At 38.7% G+C, this 14,159-nt stretch overlaps 1 protein-coding gene and 1 non-coding gene across 2 annotated transcripts; one reads left to right on the forward strand and one right to left on the reverse strand.

Annotated features, from left to right (window-relative positions):
* Positions 1-3,564: 3,564 nt before the first annotated feature.
* On the reverse strand, positions 3,565-4,740 carry LOC112763318 (protein FAR1-RELATED SEQUENCE 5-like). The gene has a single exon (XM_025809020.1). It carries the CDS (start codon positions 4,738-4,740, stop codon positions 3,565-3,567), a length of 1,176 nt encoding a protein of 391 aa, XP_025664805.1.
* A 4,564-nt stretch (positions 4,741-9,304) lies between these two features.
* Positions 9,305-9,412, forward strand: LOC112768334 (small nucleolar RNA R71). Its single transcript, XR_003185770.1, has one exon. It is a non-coding gene; the product is annotated as a small nucleolar RNA R71 (small nucleolar RNA).
* Positions 9,413-14,159: the final 4,747 nt, after the last annotated feature.

Raw genomic sequence — 14,159 nt, forward strand, 5'->3', positions numbered from 1 at the left:
CCCAAGTGGTTGTCTAAGTGCACAGTTGAACAACCTCGATTTTCTTCATATGTCTTCGAAGAGCCTATCGTGCCTCAGCAACATCGGCTATCGTGAGTTGTCACTCACACTAGTACACCCTATTTGTGTTGGCATCATGTTTTTTTACTAGCTAGTTAATATTGTGCGTTGATAGTACCTTTAATGTGTCTATCTTCATCTGTAAAACAACAATTGATATTGTGCGTGACATGTAATAGGATGGATTATGGTGTGTGGGTCTTGCAATGGATGATTAGGGGAGCTCTGTGGGCTATACACAGTGTTACGGTACTCAATTCACATACACATATGACTTTACTATCGAAATTCTGATAGTGATGAATCACTTATATGACTGCATTGTGTATCCAAGAACTTATAAGTTGATGTTGAATGATTTGCAAGCAGTGAACGATCTTACTTGGATGTGAATAGCCCTTGGCCTCGTGTTGAGGTCACACAATGCTAAGGCCATCGACGTCGTGGAAAAGGCGATGTGTTACTGGAGAAGGAAGGCTGGGTCTTCACGACATGGACATGAGCAATAGAGTTATTTTGGGAAATACACGTTAGACTGATTTTGGTGCCACTTTTGGAGAACTTTTTTTGGTGACTGCTTCGCGTATAGCGATGTGGACTTGGTGATGGATGACATCGAGGAAGATGCTGACTTGCGCATCAGCTTTTTTAGTTTTTATTTTAACTAGTAGGCTAGTCCCGCGGTAACCCATGAGGGACTACGCGCACAATTGAAGTTGTTTACAAGTAGAGCAGTATCCAACCCGGATGCCGGTAACAAGTTGGCTGGCCTGAAACCAGTATCCAGGTTGGAAACTATACGCCAGTTTAACCATAGTAAGATTGTGACGCTGCATTCCAGAATTGGATTATATGAATCATTTTTTGGATGGCCTTGCGCAATATCCCTGGATCCCGAAACGTTAGGGCTTCTCTATATACTTTTGATGCATGCTTTTTCTTTCAAGATAACTATAATCGTTGTTAGGTCTAATTGGTATAAAGCGCTTTTGTTGCAAGTGAAGTAACCTGTAAATACCAAAAAAAGGTGTCATCTCTCGATACATTTCTGCAGCATCAATTGTGGTTTCTTTAGCTGACATCAGGTTTGTTTCGTTTTGGTTGGTTATCCTTTAACTTGGTTCACTCATTACAAGGAATCAAACCTTGTAGAACAGCTTTAAATCAAACAATGAACTTATAATCAAGTAACAACATACATCACAGTTGGCATTAACGAACATCGGCTACTAATCATATTACTAATTCCTCATGTGCCTTACTTATTGCACATAGAAATAGTTACGCATTGTGAATAACCTCGATCTCGCCCACCACATGGGTTCATGCAGTTATCTTAATTTTCTTTCAACTTTGACAAGGTAGTCCCCATGAATAACACCCCTATTGAATTTGTTCATTACGTGTTTTAACATATTTGTAGCATTATAATAAGGGAATCAGCTATGTTTAGAACCGACACCGCCGAAGGAAGCTAACCTTTCATCATTCCTCTACATTAACAATAAACCTGCCAATATTTATAACAAAAAGGATAGCCACAATTCATCATCATTTACGACATCCTATAGTTAAACCTTTAATTATAAAATTCATATAAATTTAACTTAATACAACCCAACCATATACAAGATTTCATAAGGGCCGACACAAGACTCATCTTGAGAATGGGAACACTAAAACCACAACAACCTCCAATACAGTGCATAAAATATATGTCCAAGTATACAATGCCACCCCATGAACCCACGCCTAACTCACGTTGTCCCTTCAAGGGACAACCTTTAAGCTCCTACGTAAGAATTTAATAGGAATATGGTGGGAGACAAGCCCCTTTTCGCAACTTGCGTTGATTAACCCGTCTCGATTTTAAGATGTCCCCTGTAAACTAGTGCTGATGGTGTTCTTCAAATTCGATGTCCTGACTTGTTGGGGGACGATGACTTGCCCATTGCTTTCTGAAACGAGATTTAACATTGGTAATACACGTTGTCCGTGAGAACGATACAGCAAGATTTGTGTTAGTATCAATGAAGAAAATAGGAGCTTGTTCAGGTAAGGTCACTGTTGCGGGTGCTTGAGTAAGAAGGACCCCATGGTGTGTGGAGCAGCTTGGAGCAGCAAATAATTGTTGTATGTGTGGGCCCCGAAGGAAGAAGTTGCCACCACCACCCCCTGGATTCATCCGGGGTAGGTACGACTGGGTTGCGCTTGGTTTGGCGAGACTTGGTATGTATGAGCCCGAACCTCCGGGAATACCCAGTCTAGAGTAGCCTTCCGCAGCCTGCAAACCAGATGAACAAATTATGCTGAACAGAAGGAATTTGAAGAATAAATTATATACAGAGTTGCAATAACCAATTGAAAAAAATAAGCAACGTTCTACGAGAAACCGTACCCGTCCAGGTACATCAATGACTATGTATATGCCAGTTGTACAATACAAACTATATTCAAGTTGCGTGTAAGAACCTTCTACCTGAAACTGTACCTTTATTATGTCTAAAGGTTATACGCACAAGAGCCAACACTCAATCTTCAATACAGTCGGACAAAAAAATTATAACTCTTCCTTCAACAATAATCACGAAATTAGATCATCACAAAAATCTCAAAAAAAAATGATGTGTTACACATAAATGGTACATCCCTGGAAGAAAATTAGATGAAACTACTCAATCACCTTTAATAAACACGGCATTTTTGTATGTCTAAACACACACTAGTTTCATATCTCATCAAACGGAAATACCACTTCATCTGAATCTGATAATTTAATTTACATATACACCCAAAAACTAAAAAATTCAGAATTGATTTCCCGAAGGAGTATTATACGAAAGCACATAGAACTCATGAAAACGATACATGGTAAATGCCCAGCTTATTCACTAAATTTCACCTATTATAGTTCCATGAACATGGGTTCCTCCGTCCACACAAAAAGGAATCGCAGCTGGATTTTTCCTTGATTGTGATATGTCGACTCTCATTTCCGGTACTTATGTTTGGGATGGGATGAGACACTAGGTCATAACACATATCGTACAGACACGATAACTACTTACTATATACTAAAGTAAACTCTTTCATTGTGTGTGAAAGCATTATTGATTTCACCAACCTAGTCCATGTCACCATGCATAGCTAATTCGTATGTAAAAAATAACCGAACCCAAGAAACATACCTTGGAAGAACTAGTTCCTCTAGGATACCCACTGGGCTCTCTCGATGATGAATTCCCGACCGTGGCTGATAGCCCCTCCTGGAGACCGACTTGGCTCTTCTCCCTTTCGGACAGACACGTCCTCTTCGTGTGACCTGGAAGCCCGCAAGAAGTGCAGCAACGCCTCTTCCCACCAAGCTCGATCTGTGTGGAGGATCCCGTCTCCCTGCGGCGTTTAGGGGCTCCCTTTGTCTTTGCTACGGAAGGTTCCTCCACAACATCCTATTGCCTCATTCCAGCCTCATGGTCTATAGTGTTCCCTCTTTGCGCCTAAAGCCTATGTGCCAAAGAAGCTATTGCATCCCTCGCAGTTAGCTGCATCATCGGAAGCTAGTTTGGCAACAACAGTCATTGCACTGCACAACGTGCCATACCTTAGTAATCGACTGTCATGCCCCGCTGTCCCTTCTGTTGATGATGCCGTCCATTCTTTGGCATCAATACACCACCGCCTCAGTATCAAACCTGGTGGGATTTCTTCCAAACCCTCATATTTCATCATGCAAAATATGTGGCAGCAAGGAATACCTTCGCTGTTCCACATCATACAATCACATTCAATCTTCGGCTCAGTTGGATCGTAAAGCACCTTGCGGATCATACGACGGTTCCCCATGCTTGAGAACTTGTAGATGGACGTCGTGCTTATGCTGTCTTTCCCCAAAAACAATAAACTCCCAACCCCTTTTATTTGTTTTCTAACCTCCTTGAAGACTACGCTGGTGTATATCTTCGAGGCAAATAGCTCAATCTTGTCAAGACCGGTCGTCAGTACAGGCATGTAATATAACGAATAAAATTGGGCCGTGACCTCATTATTGCGGTAATCTTTAACCACCCTGTCCAAGCTGTGAACCAATTCCAGAAGGCTATTTGTCGACGTAAGGAACCCTTTGAGGAATGCATTTATGCCCTCACACCTCGAAGTTGTCCTGTAGCCGGCGCAAAAAGTTCTCTGTAGATATGCCGTTGCCCAACTCTCTCTTAAATCGTAGGTGCCTTTGAACCAGCTATTGTTCATTAACCCTAAACTCTTTACAGTCGTTCTCCAATACTCCTCAAACTCCGCAACATCGAAGTTTACGTAAACTGCCTTCTTGAACACCTTTCGAAATTCAGGTTCTTTTACCCTAAGCACACAGTTTTTTTCCAAGTGCCACCCACATAGGCGATGCCTGGCTAAAGGCAGCACATCCGCAATGGCTGCCCGGATGGCTTTATCCCCGTTGGTGACCACAACGGCAGGCTTCTTGTTATCCATGACATCAAGAATATTCAACAACACCCACCTATATGTACGTACCTCCTCATCCTCCAGCAACGCAAAACCGAAAATTGCCGTCTGCCTGTGATGATTTGATGCAGAGAAAACTACTAGAGGCTTCTTGTACTTGTTGGACCGGTATGTTGCATCAAATGCAAGCACGTCACCGAACAGATGATAATCGACCATCATCTGCCCATCAGCCTAGAATAGGCTTCCAAGACTGTCCTCTGTTGTTTTGGTATATCTGGCGACCATTATCATGTCAGCGTTGGCCTTGCCCTCCAAATAACTTATCGTTGCTACTGCGTCTCCATCGTTTATTTGTGCTATTCTTTGGTTGTGAACATAATTGTACAGACCCTCTTCGTAAAACGAAGCATCCCATAACCCCCTGACTACCCGGCCATGTAAGCCATAATCTTCGAAGTGGCAATCCCGAACTTTTTCAGACTATCCACTTAAGCCTTATCACTCTCACTTAGTCTCCGACGACTTGGAAGAAGATGAGTGCAGGGAGGTCAGAATCCAACAACATCTGCAGTCCTTTCTCATCCTCTGAATCAGATTTTTGCTCAGGTCCTTCAATTTCAGCTAGAAAATACCTGAAATTACCGAAAAACACACAAACTCATAGTAAAGTCCAGAAATGTGATTTTTGCATAAAAACTAATAAAAATATGATAAAAAGTAACTAAAACATACTAAAAACTACCTAAAAATAATGCCAAAAAGCGTATAAATTATCCGCTCATCACAATACCAAACTTAAATTGTTGCTTGTCCTCAAGCAACTAAAAACAAAATAGGATAAAAAGAAGAGAAAATACAATAAATTTCAAAATATCAATGAAGCTTAGTTCCAATTAGATGAGCGGGACTAGTAGCGTTTTGCTTCTGAGCAGTTTTGGCATCTTACTTTATCCTTTGAAGTTTAGAATGATTGGCATCCATAGGAACTCAGAATTCAGATAGTGTTATTGATTCTCCTAGTTTAGTATGTTGATTCTTGAACATAGCTACTTTATGAGTCTTGGCCGTGACCCTTAGCATTTTGTTTTCCAGTATTACCACCGGATACATAAATGCCACGGACACATAACTGGGTGTACCTTTTCAGATTGTGACTCAGCTTTGCTAGAGTCCCCAGTTAGAGGTGCCCAGAGTTCTTAAGCACACTTTTTTTTGCTTTGGATCACGAATTTAACCACTCAGTCTCAAGCTTTTCACTTGGACCTTCATGACACAAGCACATGGTTAGGGACAGCTTGATTTAGCCGCTTAGGCCAGGATTTTATTCCTTTGGGCCCTCCTATCTATTAATGCTCAAAGCCTTGGATCTTTTTTTACCCTTGTCTTTTAGTTTAAAGGGTTATTGGCTTTTTGCTCTTGCCTTTTGGTTTAAAGAGCTATTGGCTTTTTCTGCTTGCTTTTTCTTTTTCTTTCTTTTTTTTATTTTTCTTTTTTTTCCGCAAGCTTTGTGTTTTGCACTACTTTTTCTTGCTTCAAGAATCAATTTTATGATTTTTCAAATTATCAATAACATTTATCTTTTTTTTATTATTCTTTCAAGAGCCAACAATTTTAACATTCATAAACTTCACTATAAAAAATATGCACTATTCAAGCATTCATTCAGAAAACAAAAAGTATTGCCACCACATCAAAATAATTAAACTATTTTCAAGATAGAATTCGAAATTCATGTACTTCTTTTTCTTTTTCAGAAAATATTTTTCATTTAAGAAAGGTGAAAGATTCATGGAACATTCATAGCTTTAAGACATAGACACTAAACACTAATGATCATGTAATGAAGACACAAACATAGTCAAAACATAAAGCATAAAAACCAAAAACAGAAAAGAAAATAAACAAGGAAATTAAAGAATGGGTCCACCTTAGTAATGGCGGCTAGTTCTTCCTCTTGAAGATCCTATGGAGTGTTTGAGCTCCTCAACATCTCTTCCTTGCCTTTGTTGCTCTTCCCTCATGGCTCTTTGGTCCTCTCTGATTTCATGGAGGATAATGGAGTGCTCTTGTTGCTCCATCCTTAGTTGCTCCATGTTGGAACTCAAATCTCCTAAAGAGGTGTTGAGTTGCTCCCAATAGCTTTGTGGAGGAAAGTGTATCCCTTGAGGCATCTCAGGAATTTCTTGATGAGGAATTTCCTCATGCTCTTGTTGAGGTCCATGAGCGGGCTCACTTGTTTGCTCCATCCTCTTGCTAGTGATGGGCTTTTGAGATGAATCTCTCCATCTCCCATGACTCAGAGTTGGAAGAAACTGCCTTCCCTTTCCTCTTCCTAGAGGTTTCTCTGGCCTTAGGTGCTGGTGGACGAAATTGTGATTCACACTTTACACAACTCTGCACAACTAACCAGCAAGTGCACTGGGTCATCCAAGTAATACCTTACGTGAGTAAAGGTCACGGAGACTGTCGGCTTGAAGTAAGCTATGGTCATCTTGTAAATCTCAGTCAGACGGATTCTAATGATTATGAGGTTTTGATAATTAAAAGATAAATAAAACATAAAATAAAATAGAGATACTTATGTAATTCATTGGTGGGAATTTCAGATAAGCGTTTGGAGATGCTTTGTTACTTCTGAACCTCTGGTTTCCTATTGCCTTCTTCCAACCATACGTGCTCCCTTCCATGGCAAGCTGTAAGATCCTCTCAGTGAAAATGTGGTGCACGAAATTGTGATCTCAATGGCGCCAACAACTTGGTACGCACAATTGTAATCTTAACTCTTTTTCACAATTTCGCACAACTAACTAGCAAGTGCACTGGGTCCTCCAAGTAATACCTTACGTGAGTAAGGGTCGATCCTACGGAGATTGTTGGCTTGAAGCAAGTTATGGTCATCTTGTAAATCTCATTCAAGCGGATTCAAATAGTTATGAAGTTTTGATAATTAAAACATAAATAAAATATAAAATAGGATAAAAGTACTTATGTAATTCATTGGTGGGATTTCAGATAAGCGTATGAAGATGCTTTGTTCCTTCTGAACCTCTACTTTCCTATTGCCTACATCCAATCATTCATACTCCTTTCCATGGCAAGCTGTATGTTGGGGATCACCGTTGTCAATGGCTACCGTCCGTCCTCTCAGTGAAAATGGTCCAAATGCGCTGTCATCGCATGGTTAATCATCTGTCGGTTCTCACTCATATTGGAATAGGATCCATTGATCCTTTTGTGTCTGTCACTACGCCCAACACTCGCGAGTTTGAAGCTCGTCACAGTCATCCCTTCCTAGATCCTACTCGGAATACTACAGATAAGGTTTAGACTTTCCGAATCTCAGAAACGGCCGCCAATAATTCTAGCCTATACCACGAAGGTTTTAATCTTAGATTAGAAACCCAAGAGATACACATTCAAGCTTGTTTTCATGTAGAACGGAAGTGGTTGTCAGGCACGCATTCATAAGTGAGAATGGTGATGAGTGTCACATAATCATCACATTCATCATGTTCTTCTGTGCGAATGAATATCTTAGAATAAGAATAAGCATGAATTGAATAGAAAAACAGTAGTACTTTGTATTGATTCATGAAGAACAGCAGAGCTCCACACCTTAATCTATGGGGTGTAGAAACTCCACCGTTGAAAATACATAAGTGATAATGGTGGTCATTGGCTTCGGCCCCATATGGGGAACCAGAATAACCATGATGAAAATACAGTAGTAAAAGGTCCTATTTATAATGAATTAGTAACCTAGGGTTTACAGAAATGAGTAAATGATGCAGAAATCCACTTCCGGGCCTACTTGGTGTGTGCTTGGGCTGAGCATTGAAGCTTTCACATGTAGAGGCTTTTCTTGGAGTTAAACGCCAGCTTTGGTGCCAGTTTGGGCGTTTAACTCCAGCTTTTATACCAGTTCTGGCGTTTAACGCCAGAATAGGGTAGAAAGTTGGCGTTTAAACGGCAGTTTGCGTAATCAAAACTCGGGCAAAGTATAGACTATTATATATTGCTGGAAAGCCCAGGATGTCTACTTGCCAACGTAATTGAGAGTGCACCAATTGGGCTTTTGTAGCTCGAGAAAATCCATTTCAAGTGCAGGGAGGTCAAAATCCGACAACATCTGCAGTCCTTTTTCAGCCTCTAAATCAGATTTTTGCTCAAGTCCCTCAATTTCAGCCAGAAAATACCTGAAATCACAAAAAAATACACAAACTCATAGCAAAGTCCAGAAATGTGATTTTTATTTAAAAACTAATAAAAATATAATAAAAAGTAACTAAAACATACTAAAAACTACCTAAAAACAATGCCAAAAAGCGTATAAATTATCCGCTCATGACAACACCAAACTTAAATTGTTGCTTGTCCCCAAGCAACCTAAAAAAAATAGGATAAAAAGAAGAGAATGTATAATAAATTCTGAAAACATCTATGAAGATCAGTCTTAATTAGATGAGCGGGGCTATTAGCTTTTTGCTTCTGAACAGTTTTGGCATCTCACTTTATCCTTTGAAGTTAATATTTTATTCTGAGCCAATATGGCATTCAGAGTATCAATCTCAAGAACTCCTTTCTTCTGAGTTGTCCCATTATTCACAGGATTCCTTTCAGAAGTGTACATGAATTGGTTATTTGCAACCATTTCAATGAGTTCTTGGGCTTCTTCAGGCGTCTTCTTCAGATGAAGAGATCCACCAGCAGAGTTGTCCAATGACATCTTGGATAGTTCAGACAGACCATCATAGAATATGCATATGATACTCCATTCTGAAAGCATACCAGAAGGACACCTTCTGATCAATTGCTTGTATCTTTCCCAAGCTTCATAGAGGGATTCACCTTCCTTCTGTCTGAAGGTTTGCACTTCCACTCTAAGCTTACTCAATTTTTGAGGTGGAAAGAACTTTGCCAAGAAGGCATTGACCAGCTTTTCCCAAGAGTTCTGGCTGTCCTTAGGTTGTGAGTCCAACCATGTCCTAGCTCTGTCTCTTATAGCAAAAGGAAAAAGCATAAGTTTTTAGACCTCAGGGTCGACCCCATGAGTCTTAACAGTGTCACAGATTTGTAAGAACTCAGCTAAAAACTGATGAGGATCTTCCAATGGAAGTCCATGATACTTGCAATTCTGCTGCATTAGAGAAACTAATTGAGGCTTAAGCTCAAAGTTGTTTGCTCCAATTGCAGGAATTGAGATGCTTCTTCCACAGAAGTCAAAAAAGGGTGTAATAAAGTCACCAAGCATCTTCCTTGCATCTCTACCATTGTTGTTGGGTTCAGCAATGTTTGTTTTGTCTGCTTCCTTTTCAAAAATTTCTGTCAGGTCCTCTTCAGAGTTTTGTGCTTTAGCTGCTCTTAGCTTCCTCTTCAGAGTCCTTTCAGGTTCAGGATCAGCTTCAACAAGAATGCCTTTATCTTTGTTCCTGCTCATATGATAGAGAAGAGAACAAAAAAGTATGGAATCCTCTATGTCACAGTATAGAGATTCCTTGAGGTGTCAGAGGAAAAGAAGAATAAAAGGATGAGGTAGAGAGGAGAATTCGAACTTATAGAGAGGGAATGAGTCCGAATTGCTAATGGAGGAGAAGTGTTAGTCATAAATAGAAAAAGGTGAGGAGGGGGAAAAATATTCGAAAACAATTTTTAAATAGAACTAAAAATTTTAAAATAATTAAGAAGAATTTTGAAAAAGTGGATCATGGTTTTCGAAAATTAAAAGTGAGAAAGTGGTTAAGTGATTTTGAAAAAGATTTTGAAATTGGCAATCAAAAAGATATGATTGAAAATTATTTTGAAAAAGATGTGATTGAGAAAATATGATTGAGAAGATAGGATTGAAAATCAATTCAAAAAAAGATTTGATTTTTTTTTTTGAAATTAAAGTTGATTACTTGACTAACAAGAAATTAAAAGATATGATTCTAGAATTTAAAATTTGATCCTTTCTTAATAGGCAAGTAACAACTTGAAAATTTTTTTGAATCAAAATATTAATTGCTAGCATTAATTTCAAAAATATGAAATAAAAAAATTTTGAAAATTAAACTTTTAAAATTTTCGAAAAACAGGAAAGAAAAATGAAAAAGGTTTGATTTTTGAAGAAGATTTGAAAAAGATTTGAATTAAAAACTAACTTACCTCCCTTGTGTTGTCTTGGCATTAAACGCCCAAAATGCTACCCTTTTGGGCGTTTAACGCCCAGCCAGGTGCCCTGGCTGGCGTTTAAACGCTAGTTTTCCTTCGTCACTGGGCGTTTTGAATGCCCAGCTTTTTCTCTGTGATTCCTCTGCTGTATGTTCTGAATCTTCAATTCTCTGTATTATTGACTTGAAAAGACATAATTTTGAAAAAAAATTTGAATTTTTTATGATGAGAGAGAACAACAACAAAATGAAACTAATCATGAAAGACTAAGATCAAATCAACAATGCATGCAAGATACCAAACGTAGAAACTTTTATATTAGAGACACTAACAAATTGAGAATGCACATGAGAAACAACAAAAGACAAAAAATAAGAGAATTTAAAGATCAAACCTAATAAAATCATCAAGAACAACTTGAAGATCAATGAAGAACATAATGCATATATTTTTAAAAAATGCAAGAAAATAAAAAATATGCAAAACACCAAACTTAAAATGTGACACTAGACTCAAACAAGAAACACAAATTATTTTTGATTTTCATGGTTTTATTAAATTTTTTTTAGTATTTTTCGAAAATTATTTGGAAAAAGAAAAATAAGGGTTTCAAAATTTTTAATAAGAATTCCAGGAATCATGCAATGTTAGTCTAAAGCTTCAGTCTAAAAAGATTAGACATGGCTAGCCAAGCTTCAGTAGGACATTACATACAACAGCCAAATTGATGGGAATCAATTAGCTCCTGTGATGATAAAAGCATCATCTGAAACTCTAAAATTCATTCTTAAAAATTATGAAGTCATAGAATAATTTATTTTTTTTTGAAAATTTTTCGTAAATAAAAAGAACAAAAACAAAAAGCTTAAAATTAAAATAAAATTACCTAATCTGAGCAACAACATGAACCGTCAGTTGTCCAAAATTGAACAATCCCCAGCAACGACGCCAAAAACTTGGTGCACGAAATTGTGATCTCAATGGCGCCAACAACTTGGTACGCACAATTGTAATCTCAACTCTTTTTCACAATTCCGCACAACTAACCAGCAAGTGCACTGGGTCGTCCAAGTAATACCTTACGTGAGTAAGGATTGATCCCACGGAGATTGCCAGCTTGAAGCAAGCTATGGTCATCTTGTAAATCTCAGTCTGGCGGATTCAAATAGTTATGAAGATTTGATAATTAAAATATAAATAAAATATAAAATAGGATAGAAGTACTTATGTAATTCATTGGGGGGATTTCAGATAAGCGTATGAAGATGCTTTGTTCCTTCTGAACCTCTGCTTTCCTATTGCCTTCATCCAATCATTCATACTCCTTTCCATGGCAAGCTGTATGTTAGGGGATCACCGTTGTCAATGGCTACCGTCCGTCCTCTCAGTAAAAATGGTCCAAATGCGCTGTCACAGCCCGGTTAATCATCTGTCGGTTCTCACTCATGTTGAAATAGGATCCATTGATCCTTTTGCGTTTGTCACTACACCCAACACTCGCGAGTTTGAAGCTCGTCATAGTCATCCCTTCCCAGATCCTATTCGAAATACCACAGACAAGGTTTAGACTTTCCGGATCTCAGGAACGGCCGCCAATAATTCTAGCCTATACCACGAAGGTTTTAATCTTAGATTAGAAACCCAAGAGATACACATTCAAGCTTGTTTTCATGTAGAATGGAAGTGGTTGTAAGGAACGCGTTCATAAGTGAGAATGGTGATGAGTGTCACATAATCATCACATTCGTCATGTTCTTTTGTGTGAATTAATATCTTAGAATAAGAATAAGCATGAATTAATAGAAAAACAGTAGTACTTTACATTGATTCATGAAGAAAAGCAGAGCTCCACACCTTAATATATGGGGTGTAGAAACTCCACCGTTAAAAATACATAAGTGATAATGGGGTTTATTGGCTTCGGCCCCAGAGGGGGAACCAGAATAACCAAGATGAAAATACAATAGTAAAAGGTCCTATTTATAATGAACTAGTAACCTAGGGTTTACAGAAATGAGTAAATGATGTAGAAATCCACTTTCGGGCCCACTTGGTGTTTGCTTGGGCTAAGCATTGAAGCTTTCACATGTAGAGGCTTTTCTTGGAGTTAAACGCCAGCTTTGGTGCCAGTTTGGGCGTTTAACTCCAGATTTTATGCCAGTTCTTGCGTTTAATGCCAGAATAGGGTAGAAAGTTGGCGTTTAAATGCCCGTTTGCGTAATCAAAACTTGGGCAAAGTATGGACTATTATATATTGCTGGAAAGCCCAGGATGTCTAATTTCCAACGCAATTAAGAGCGCACCAATTGGGCTTCTGTAGCTCCAGAAAATCCATTTCAAGTGCAGGGATGTCAGAATCCAACAGCATTTGCAGTCCTTTTTCAGCCTCTAAATCAGATTTTTGTTCAGGTCCCTCAATTTCAGCCAGAAAATACCTGAAATCATAGAAAAACACACAAACTCATAGTAAAGTCGATAAATGTGATTTTTATTTAAAAAATAATAAAAATATAATAAAAAGTAACTAAAACATACTAAAAATTACCTAAAAACAATTCCAAAAAGCGTATAAATTATCCGCTCATCAAAATGGTCCTCTACAGTTTCTGCACGGCTAATCAACTGTCGGATTTCTCATCTCGGATGAAAAATACCAGGCACAGCTACCGCATGGATAATCATTTGTCGGTTTTCGCTAGCGTCGAAATAGGATCTATTGATCCTTTTGCACACTGTCGCTGCACCCAACATTCGCAGGTTTGAAGCTCGTCACAGTCATCCCTTCCCAGATCCTACTCGGAATACCACAGACAAGGTTTAGACTTTCCGGATCCCAAGAATAGTGCCAATTAGATCTAGCCTATACCACGAAGATACTAATCTCACGGACTCGATCCCTGTATTAGATACCCAAGAGATACGCACTCAAGCTGTTGCCCAATGACTACGTTGAGCTCAGATAGAACGGAAGTGATTGTCAGGCACGCGTTCATAGAATTGAGAATAATGATGAGTGTCACGAATCATATCATTCACCAGATTGAAGTACGAGTGAGTATATTAGAATAGAATCAAGCGTGATTGAATAGAAAACAGTAGTAATTGCATTAATTGATGAAGAACAGCAGAGCTCCACACCTTAATCTATGGGGTGTAGAAACTACACTGTTGAAAATACATAAGTGAAAGAGGTCTAGGCATGACCGAATGGCCAGCCTCCAAAACATGAACAATGGTCTCCAAAGTATGATAAAGTATGTAAAAAGATCTGAATACAATAGTAAAAAGTGCTATTTATACTAAACTAGTTACTAGGGATTACAAAAAATAAGTAACTAAGTGCAGATAGTGCAGAAATCCACTTCCGGGGCCCACTTAGTGTGTGCTTGGGCTGAGCTTTGAAGCTTTCACGTGCATAGGCTGTTCCTGGAGTTAAACGCCAGCTTGGGTGCCAGTTTGGGCGTTTAACTCCAATTCTGGTGCCA

Source organism: Arachis hypogaea, chromosome 17, assembly GCF_003086295.3.
Source record: "Arachis hypogaea cultivar Tifrunner chromosome 17, arahy.Tifrunner.gnm2.J5K5, whole genome shotgun sequence".
In the NCBI taxonomy this organism is placed as follows: domain Eukaryota; kingdom Viridiplantae; phylum Streptophyta; class Magnoliopsida; order Fabales; family Fabaceae; genus Arachis; species Arachis hypogaea.

What these genes read in the sequence shown, in the direction of transcription:
- LOC112763318 (XM_025809020.1), bottom strand. Translation starts at nt 4,740, where the DNA reads ATGGTCGATTATCATCTGTTCGGTGACGTGCTTGCATTTGATGCAACA.